Below are 11,196 nucleotides of genomic sequence, written 5' to 3'. Positions count from 1 at the left end.
TCCTCTCCTCTCTAAGCTGTTGTTGTTCTCCCTCTTTCTGCATGTTGACTTTGTCTCTTTGTGCCTTGCTGCCGGGCAGGGGAACGCAGGATGAAGAGAAAGACGAGAGGTCTGTCCTTCTATTTGTCCGCTGCCCTAGAAAAAAACAAAACAAAGGAAACAAATAAACAGAAAGAAAAACAAAGTCAAACAAAGAGGAAAAGCACAGAATTAAGGAGGCAGACAGGAGGAGAAGGGCAGAGGCTCTGCAGTTTGAGTCACAGATCTTCTACAAACAGTATCTGGTGACGTCAGAGCTGGAGGGGACAGAGAGCTAGCTGAACACACTGTTATTGTGTGCTTCTGTATGGTTTTAAGAAAAATATTGGTAGATATTTTGTTACGTGACACATTGGAATATTTTGTGTATTTAGCTTTTCCCTTTTTGGTTTGGTCTATGAAGATGAAGAGCTGTGTTTAGAGTTGCACGACTAGCCAGAACAAGTAGTAGTTTGACTGTTGGTCAAACCAGACAAGACAGTGATGGTCTGTGGTGTGTGTGTCTAAGACATTTAAAATGACCCTGAGGAAGAGGAATTGAATCTTTTGTGTTCTGGCATAAATAAGTACAAACTATGCATAAAGCTCCTTGGTTAAATCTATAAAGGTGGCAGAGTTTATATAATAGATTAAAGTGCAGTTATTTAAATAATTTCTGTGTCAGTGTCAATTCAATAATATTGACAATATTTTATTTTTAAATTCAACCCTAGGTGACATTTACATCATTAAAATGAAGCTTCACCAACAACAGCTAACCACAAAGTTATTATATATTATATACTTAAGAGATAGCGGGGAACTGTTCATAGTCCTGGTAGCATGAAGTGTGCCGCAGGAATAATTACAAGATTTTACAATGTTTTAACTATAATCAATTAATGAATTCATCAATTCAAAAATAAGTGATTGAAAAAATTGATAGACTTAAAAAAGTTAGGCTTAGCTAATTAACAGCTGATTTGCCAGCTGCTATGGAGATGTCTTCGGTCACAGCTTCTGATGCTGTTTTCACATCTTTAAATTTTACCGTGTGGAGTTTTTACCACTAGTTGTGCTGTGGAACAATGTTTAAATTGTTTATCATTGATTTGTGCACATGCATGTGGTGGCACATCCATATAAGAGCTCATGTGGGGGATGGGATAGAGAACTTTTCCACTCATTCACAGCTGGTATTTCTAAGAAAAGAGATTTCAAAATATTCCAAATATCAACATTGCAAATGTTTTATGAGCAGGGAAATATGTTAAACATGTGAAAGAGAAACAGTGAATATAAACATAATGCGTTTGTTTAATAGAAAACTTCACCTGCTACCTATTAAATTCAAGAAAGCTTCAGTGTCTTTCAATCAAAGTTATCACATAGTAGAAACTGTAAATTTTAAAGCAGGAAACAAAAGAAAGAAATGCAAGATAGAACACAGTAAACTCCCCAAAAAATCCTTAAAGCCTTATAATTAATGTAGCATTCCATCTTAAAATTGTTGATTATGTGCAACTGTGATTATGTTTTAATATGTTTTTACTTTGAGTTATTAATGCTTAATTGAAAAGCTAATTTGATTAATCAGTTTGTCGCTTTTAAAAATGTGTCAGTATCTTAACTGATTATAATTAAACATGGTGCAAGTCTATAATCATTCCGCCGGCACACTCCAGACTCCACAGCTGCCAAGACAGATGACCCACACCACACATCCTCTTCATCAGCTGTGACGGGCGTGACACTGTGAATCAAAGTGAAACAGACGGTGCGTCGAGGAGGGGGGTTAATGTGGGAGCAGCTCGGTGCTCAGGCCTCTTGTGAAGGGTGAGGCTCAAGGTCTGGGAGTCACCCTGGGTCTAATTTGCAGTTTGTCAGATGCGCTCCAGTGAACAGAGATAGGATAGTCACTAATGGTAAATCCCCAGACTGGATGACTGGAGTCTGGTGTGAGACTGTGTTGTGTGTAAATTAAAAGATATAATCTGTTTAATCACAGCAGGGCTGAACCGTCCACATCCCCTAGAATTATAAATTGGAAGCAGTTTGACTTATGATTATAATTGAATCACTGTGTTTGTGTAATGTTGTTTTATTTGGTGAACCCTATAATTATATTTCTGCTTCTGTTGGCATGTTGTTGTGGTCGTCTAATAGGCGATGTGATTCACCTGGGTATTCTGTCATGCTGCTGTTGAAATGATTTTCGTGGCGAGTAAAAGCTTCACACCCACAGTTAACATCCTGAATGTGCAAAGAGACAGTGTTAAATGTCTGGGATGGTATTTATATCCAGAGGCAGCAGCACTGCAGTCTGAAGTCTCTGTCTCTTCACAGCTCACTGCATGTTCACGCCATTAAGCTTCTTGCATGTGATGGTTTTTCTACCTCCATCTGCATGTTCCCCTCGCTGTCTCTATCTTTGCACATTTCTAAGTTTACACTGTGGATTGATAGTCCAGATATGGAGAGATATGTTGCACATGACATAAATACAAATAAGTAAACACGTTGCTGTTGCATTTTTGTCGATTTTGATGTTTGGAGATGTTATTTTTCATTTCTTACCTTAACAGGTCGTGTGAGTTGATGTGTGATGTTGAGATACTTATGATCCTCAGTAGAGTATATAGTAGATTTATTCTTTTTTGGCTTTTTTGGCTCAGTTTTTCACCTGGTCCTGAGGGAAATACCTGGATTTTTAGCTGCTAAATGCTTAATTGAGGTTTAATAGAGACTTTTTGTTGCTACCTGATGCTGCTGTAAATGAGACCGATGAGAAAGGAGAAGCTGAAATTCTCTCTAGAGCTAAAGAAAACACTGGAGTCAGGCAGTAATTGTGGGTGCATCACCTTTAGAGCCCACTTTGTTGTTACATATAGTTCATCAGTTAGCCCGTTCTTATTATTGTCTTGTTGTCCATCAAGGTTTTTAGATATAAATCTCACCATCATCTAAGAATCTGTATCTGTACAAATCTGTATTTTCATAGTGAGGATAGATATACCTATAGAAGCTCTGAGATGCAGGTAAAAAAAATGTGTTTTTGTAATACTCATTTTGGCCACAAGAGGCTGAAGTGCACCACTATTTCAGTTTAAACAGGACCAAAAGCGTTCATGTTATTTTTCAGGTCATTTTTCATTTCTCCATGTGCTCTAAACAGAAGGTGGTGTTTCGTTTAGCTATAAATGTATTTGAATCAGCAACGTTTTTCTGCCAGAGAGGCTTTAAAGATCTACGAACCCATATAATGAGCAGGTCACAGTGGATGTTTAGGTTAAACATAGGATTTTCACCCAGGAGACTGAAGTTCAATTCCTGTTGTACTGTATTTATTGACTTATTTACCCTAAGCTAACACATGGTATCTCTACCTTGTGTTTAGAGTACATGGAGAAATTAAAAATCACCTGGAAATTCCTTTAGTCCTGGTGCATGTCAGCCTCTTGTGGCCAAAATGAGTATTACAGAAACACACAAAAATAAAAACACTTCTGACAAAAAAATCAAAACAAAACCAAAACACTTGCATCTGTAGGCTTCTGTATATATACTGTATATACCTGTGTTTTAGATTTCAGCATCAATAATAATACAGGTAATTTGCATTTGTTGTTCAGGACAGCAAAGGAAAGTACTTCTTCATAGTCACGTGAAGTAGTGAAATTGTACAGTTTTTACCCAGTGTTTTTTTTACAACTCAGGTCAAGTCAGCCATGGAAAGATTTTTCAGGTTATTAAGTATTTACATTAATACACAGTGTGAATCTATGCTTTTCATCTGCTTGTTAATAATAATTTGGGAATGAGTCATTTGTTGTTTTATTCTTTCGCTGATGGCCGGTTAATGTGTTTCTTGTCCTTTAATATTGTTTCATGTGTTTTATGTGTAATGGAATCTTGCTTTTTGGTTTCCATTACAAGATGAGCAGTTACAGGGATGGATGTCATGGATGTCAGCTTCTTTAGGCAGATTACAGAGCTGTTTTAACCATAAAAAGTAGAATAGTGAAAAGTTAAAGATCCCATTGTCCTGCATTTTAAAGGTCCCATATTTTCCCCTTTTCCTGTGCTATATTATATATTATATTATTATTATATATATTATATATAGTGTTGATCCATAAGAAGATATATTTGTGGTTTTAAGAACCAGAGAGGAGCCTCTCTTCTGATTGGCTCTGTCTGTTTTCTGAGTGATCCACTAAAAATATAGCAGATTCCAGTTAAACACTCAGAGAAACCAAATCCTGCAAGGTTGGATGGTGGGTCCGGGTGGGCGGGGCTTGGGGTAGGGCTGAGGGCAGTGACTGCTTTCTTGTGACATCACAAAGTTTCAGAAGTCCTGACAGCTGGTTTTAAGGCTCAGTTTCTGAATACAGCCTGTGTGCATTTCTCTGTGGACTGAGGCTTTGATACTTTCACAGTGTTAATATAGAACCTAGACCTGATCTATAATCACACTACACATGGACATCTACCTTTAGACTATATGGGACCTTTAAAGTTGTATGTAAAACCAGTCTGCTGTCTATGGTATTGCTTCAAAAAGTCAGCATGACATCGACAGGAGATCTTTTTTGACACCCAACCCTGACCTGTTTCTGTAGAGAAGCTGAAGGTCCAGTCGAGACTTGAGAATTAAAGCCTGGTTCTGACTGTCTCTGTGCTGCAGGGAGAAGTGGTGTCACATGACCCAGGAGGAGAGGGACGACAGCTCCAAAATCGATGAGAACATTGTCTTCGGCCAACTGGGGTGAGGATGCCAAAGTGTTGTCCGTGCACTCATGCAATGGAATAAAACACACAGAGGCTTTAAGCGTTGTTACATTTTTCGGACACGCACACTGACATTTATTAAACACCACAGACACATTGTTGTAATTATTATATTACTTTCTAGACCAGTTGGAGGACACATGTCCAGTTGGTGCCCCTATAGTGTAGTGGTGGTGGGGGGTTTTTTCTACTCTGTGTCTGATTGGCTTACCCTGATATTCTTACTTAATCCTAACTGAGTACTAGCCAATCAGAGGCAGGGGAGGGGTGGGTCTTCGCACACCTGGGGGCCTCGCGTACGCACTCTGATGACAAGATTTACATCACTAGGACCGTAGCAGACCCTCAAATACTTGTGTATGCAGAAAGTCAGATTGGAGCTGGGAGGAGTTTCAGCTGGTTGCTTACGGAGGCCTCCTCGTGGTAAAACAAGTGAGGCTACTGGTCCCAATAATAACAATAATATATGATATTTATTTTACGTAGAGAAGTAGAGATTATACTTAGGTTTAGCCATTTCCTCTCTTCTGATGCGTTTAGAAAAATAACTTAACCATTCCTATTATAGATGCAGATAAAGCACACTTTGTAGGAGAGGGTGTGAAACTGTACAGAGTCATTTATCACTGGCCCACATATTGTCTTTCTTTTGATAGTCTACTCAAAGACAAGTCAAGTTTGTTGTGAATATTAAATATAGAACACATGTCCTGTGTTTGTAATAGTTTCCATTTGCACTGACATGAGTTTGTTCTTTTGTGTATTTTCAGGACATTCACCCATAACATGCTGGCGTTTGGGCTCAGTAAGAAGCTGTGCAATGACTTCCTGAAGAAGCAGGCAGTGATTGGGAACCTGAATGAAGGTAAAGTGTTATAATTCAGCGGGTAATTCACACTAAAACATTTGAACTTTCAGCCCAGTCACTTACTTGGTATTCACAGTCGTAAAGCAGAGGGGTGAGAGCAGCTTCCCTTTTACACCTGATATTAACGTGTGAGCTGGATCTCTTACCTACACACATGTTAATGTAGTTTAAATGCACACTAAGCACACTGCAAACAGAATGTGATCGGATCAGCCAGACCACTTCTGGAAGTGACTCACACTGTGATCAGATCTCAGCACATATAAATGACAGTTGTACAGCGTGAACACTTTCTTTATGCGGCTATTTTAGTGTCATGTCATTGTATAGCTGTCTGCCAAAAAACCACTTTACACTTCCTGCCCAACACCAGACACCAAACAGCAGACAGATAAAGAAGCAGACATTCCCTCAGGAGCAGGCAGAGAGCAGAGGAGAGATTCCACTCCTCAGGTGGCCAGGAACACAACACCGTGTGAATGATAATGTTGCTCAACAGTTGCAACAAAAGTTCATCTTAAAAGCTGATATGTTTATTTAAATGACTGTAATGCAGCAAAAAAAAAAAAATTTTTTACTCATTTTCAGAACAGTACAAGTTGCTGAGTGACCACATAGAGAAAATGGCGGCAGAGTGAGTTTGAGGACGACAGGTTGCATTTCGAAGTCTCCGCATCAAAGACTGAAAGCAGACGTCAGATTTCCTTTCAGCTCTTCATAGTGACCAATTCCCTGTTTGACTGTTGTTGCATTTTGTGTGGTGCACTGCTGAGAAACAGCATAATCCTCTGCACTGAACTGTGCCATAGTTGTAGCAAACACTTGTTTATCCAGCTTGATCGTGCTCTTCTGCATCCTGTTCCTGTATCAGCAATAATACGATATCAGCAGCTGGTGCATACTTCAATATCTGTAACGCCTCTTTCTGTGACCTGCTTTACCAAAACTAGAAGCATCAAGTGAAACCACCAAGTATAAAACCTGAACATGCTCGGTATGGTGTCAGATAGATAATGCTGTTTTATTCTGTGTTTCCTTGGAAACCCTATTTATTACATGTTAGCGTAACACATCTAATAATATCTGGTGTGTCATCCTGACGTATCATCCTGCCTTGTTACATTTTATATAAATGTCCACGCACAGGTCGAAGCAGACGGGTACGCGGCTCATAGTCTTCTAATCTACTCTTTGTGTGGCGTCTAAAGCTGATTACTGTACACTGTAACACTGTAGTATCCTTATTGGCAATACAAACTAATAATACAGCTTTGAAATCATGTAATATATAACTTTATTGCTGGCATTTTAAAATGGCTGACGTAATATCCCTCCATGACCTCTCTTAAAGAAATAAATGGTCTGCCAGGTGAGGCGCCCCTCATCACTCTTTCTCTCCGCTAGAAACACTTCTGTTGTGTTGTTCTTGCAGCACGTATTGTCAAATTGATGAAGATGTTTTCTGAATTTGATTGTGTTTTCTTAAGTTGCAGTGTGTTGAGCTCTCTGGGCCATCGTAGGAAACACCTACCAGCACTTCTGAAGCTCACAAGTTAACATGCATTTTGTTTGTTTAATTCACACAAAACTGAAGTGTAAAAATGACAGTTTGCATGTTTTGTTGAAACCACAACTTGTGATTTTTACACTTCAGTTGTTGTGTGGATTAAACAAACATGATATGATGTGTTAATTGGTGTAATTTCGAGGTGCTGGTAGGCGGATGGTTTGCTGTAGGGAGGACGTAGAGCAGAGGACGTCAGTAGAGTACGCAGTCCTTGTGGCCCCAGGACACATTTGCGTTCACACTCCTAAAAGAATTTGGACACATGTGGCCCGGACCACCTCCAAATGTATCCTCGATATGTCTTGGGTGTGTTCACACCTGAACTTAGAGTGGACCACTTGTGATCAGATCACCTGAGACGGATGTTAATATCAGGTCTGAACAGGGCCTGTTTCCTCCTGCTTCCAGTCTTTACGCTGAGCTAAGCTAACAGCCTGCTAGCTGTAGCTTCATAGTAGACAGACGGTGGTATCGGTCTGCAACTCTTGTTTTGTCTTTCTTCTTCTCGTCTTACTTCCTTAGAGAAATGCTGCTAGCTTTTTCAATTCCATTTTTGCCGCTCTCACTCCGACACACATTTATAGCCCAGTGGTGGTGATTTTATGCTTTCATTTTGATTTTGATTAGAAACTGATCCCTTAGGAAGATTTCCCTTCCAAAGTGCCTTCCATGAAAGTTAATACACTTGTCTTTATCCTCTGATGCTTCCCTTGATTGAACACTAATGCACAGCCTGCAAAGACCACTTTTTTTTTAATCATTCCCTGCTAGATTCACAACTGCTGCAAATACAATTCACTGTATTTCTATCTGTAGTGGTTTATATTCATTTAGTTGGGCTGTAATGCCAACAGCATAGCTGAGCTCCGGCCCGCCATACACACTCTTTCCTGTTCTGCTGCATGTGCATCTATCTGTGTGTCTACCTAGCATGTGGAAACAGTATCAAGCAAATGTAAAGTGAGTGACTGAACTGTGTAGTGACACTCCCTAATTGTATTACTTCATCTTGCCACAGCGGGGTAGCATTGTGTCTTCATTCAAACATCCAACTCGTCTGATTCAAGACTATATCAATGTGTGTGAATATGAAATATGGTTGTCTACATTTGAACGTCAGGATGATGATCTCCCTGACAGCCATTTCAAAATTGTTGTAATCTATTGTGTCAATGAAGTAATTCTGTAAATACTGTAGATATTTCTCTTTATGTTGTAAGAATTTAATCATGTGCTGCTGTCTGTGAATTGTGGGTCTTTAATTGCAGATGCATAAACAATAGATGTACAGTAACAGTGCTTTGTGGCCCTTGCGTCCATGAGAAATATAAATGTCTAACTGTAGTCATGACCCTGAAGTGCCCCCGTACAGACCACCTGTGTGTGATGTGGTCATTCAGTGTTTGCCTGCAGTTGTGCAATAATCTCCAGTGTAAATGCAGCTGGATGACGTGTCTTCATGTCGTCTTCTACACGCAGTCTAATCATACAAATCATATGGAAAGCCTTGCAGACCTCTGTCCGCTTTATACTTTTTTTTTTTTTTAATTAGCTCTGTTAATTCTCTCTCGTGTCCCTTTGCATGTGCGTCTCTAATTCATTGAAACATATTCTTAGGCTTTGTGCAAAATGGCTGTTTTTTCCTGATGTGATCTTTGACTCCTGATTTGGTTGAAGTATTTGACCAGTATATTAGTAGCTCAGCATGAGCCATTTGCACTACATTTAGTCTCAGCATCTCTACACAGTAATCTTCCTCTGAATAACATTGATGCCTTTTATATTTGTTCTGCATGGCCAGTGCTCTCTCTCTCTCTTTACATGGAGCATATCCTCTGTGAAATCTTGATGGTAGTTTCTCTTGTTGACCGATTTTTGTTCCGTATCAACCCAGTGAAATTTATCATTGCAGGAGTACATTAGGTTTTTGTGGAATTGCAATGTTGGTATTGTCCCTGTGTCCCCAGTTGAAGTTTAGTTTTGGGGTTCCGTGCTAATATTTATCATACATTGTGCTGTGTGATGGCAGCTAGCCAGCATTATTCAAACCGAGATGAAGATTCATTCAAAACAAAATAAAAGACCATTAACTCGCTGTAGCTAATGTAGCCTTTTTTATTCTGGAGCTATCTCAGGTGAACATTAGATGATTGACATTGACCCAAATCTCTCACTTCATTTGGAAAAATAAATAACTAGAGAAAGTTTATGCAAATTTTACAAATTAATTTACAAAACTGCCACTGACTGAAAATCATCTGAGACTACCTGTTGTTTATTCAACAGTAGGACCTAGTTCATATAAAAAACAGTAATATTCTGCATGTTAGCATATCTTCCTAGCATCATTAGCCAACTGCCATCATGACAAAAAGTACTGACATTTATATAAATGTGTTGTGTTGTAAAAGTGAAGTGTTATGACTGAAAACACAGTATGCTAACGTTCATTAGCCTGTGACTAGGCTTGGTTTAGCTGCTCTGACTGTAATTCCTGTATGTGATGAAGTGGTGACGATGCTAAATGTAACCTAGCTAGCGAATGACAGCAAATAAAGCATTTGGGAATCGAGGCTTAACTGCGAAGTCACATAGAATTTAGCATGTATGCTATCAAATGTTAGCTGGCATAGATGGTATACGGGGATCACGAGGTTAATATCAGTGTGTACATGTCTATCTGCTGGGTGTACAGTCGCCTCATTTGCATGGACATGTAATGTTGAATCAAGTTGCTGAAACTGTAATAAATTTATTTTTTGATGTCACTTTTTGTGGATCTCTTCCTGGATTTGTGCACTGTCCTCAACGTGTCAGTAAGTGTTTAATAATATACACATACATTGTGTTTGCACTGTTACTGTTTACCACACATTTACAGATACACTATCTCAACGTTTCAAAAGTTTTTTTCTGCAGATCTTTTATTTTTATGCCTCTGTGCCGCCATCGGTCAGAGCTGGAGGCATATTGCTTTTCGGGGTTGTCCGTCCGTCCGTCCGTCCGTTCCATTCTCATGGATGTGATATCTCAGTAACACCTTGAAGGAACTTCCTCAAATTTGGCACAAACATCCACTTGGACTCAAGGATGAACTTAATTGATTTAGGTGGTCAAAGGTCAAAGGTCAAGCTCAGTGTGACCTCACAAAACACGTAAGCCATTACCTAAGACTTCACACAGCAATTATGACAAATGGTTAATATTTTATATGACTCTGGAAAAACACGGATGTAACCTGAAACTAGTCTGTGGTGGAGGGATACAACTACGAGGAGGAAATTCTAGTTATTTACTTTTGTGGCTATTTATCTATGTATCTTTTCTTTATTGTTTCTTTATTTTTAGTGCTGTTGGTCTCATCTTCAATGACAATAAAGTGTCTTATGTCTTAAGTTTTTAACTGAAGCTGCTAACAAAACATTTTGTGATTTGTTGCGCATTTGACCCTTTATATATTTATAAGTGTTATTTTAGCCACTAGAATTCCTGCCTGGATGGAAAAGCCTGTGAAAGACCAAGAAATTCAAAAAAGCAAAAAGTAGTATGTGATACCACTCTAATAAAAACAATGAAACTTTATTGATCTTTGGGAAAATATTGTTGCAGCAATAAAAGCAATATCAATTCAGAAGGAAAAAAGAGAGCACCCTCTTAAAAATACTGCACACTTGTGCTTTTTTCTGTATGTGTAGGTGTGTCTGTGTGTATGTGAGAGCTTGTATATGTCTGTGTCAATAGCAGCAGGGTGTTGATTGGGACCCTCTGCAGCAGTACAATGTGCTGGACTGTTACAGTGTTTGAGTTTCTGTCCCAGCTGCCTGCACTCTGCCATTTCCAGCTCTGTGTATAAATAAACAGCAGTCACGCTAGCTGCGCTCTGATTGGACACCGTGTAATGAGTTGTGAAAGGCCAGTCAGCAGTGTCACACCATGAACACCCGCCTCCATC

At 39.2% G+C, this 11,196-nt stretch overlaps 1 protein-coding gene across 2 annotated transcripts in view; it reads left to right on the top strand.

Annotated features, from left to right (window-relative positions):
• The window catches only part of kiaa0513 (KIAA0513 ortholog), a 33,900-nt gene extending 23,888 nt beyond the window's left edge, over positions 1–10,012 (top strand). The window contains exons 10-13 of one of the 2 annotated variants that reach the window (XM_023397406.2): positions 80–109; positions 4,706–4,786; positions 5,580–5,674; positions 6,266–10,012. In XM_023397406.2, the coding sequence (XP_023253174.1) occupies positions 80–109; positions 4,706–4,786; positions 5,580–5,674; positions 6,266–6,315 (256 nt within the window). In that variant the 3' untranslated portion in view covers positions 6,316–10,012. The remainder of the gene's footprint in view (positions 1–79; positions 110–4,705; positions 4,787–5,579; positions 5,675–6,265) is intronic. The other variant, XM_023397408.2, reaches the window with a different exon arrangement.
• Positions 10,013–11,196: the final 1,184 nt, after the last annotated feature.

Source organism: Seriola lalandi, unplaced genomic scaffold (assembly GCF_002814215.2).
Source record: "Seriola lalandi dorsalis isolate HSWRI2012SDOR001 ecotype SW California unplaced genomic scaffold, Sedor1 jcf7180002055008, whole genome shotgun sequence".
NCBI classification, from domain to species: Eukaryota; Metazoa; Chordata; class Actinopteri; order Carangiformes; family Carangidae; genus Seriola; species Seriola lalandi.
Note: the sequence above shows the minus strand (reverse complement) of the source record. Positions and strands in the feature narration are given on the sequence as shown.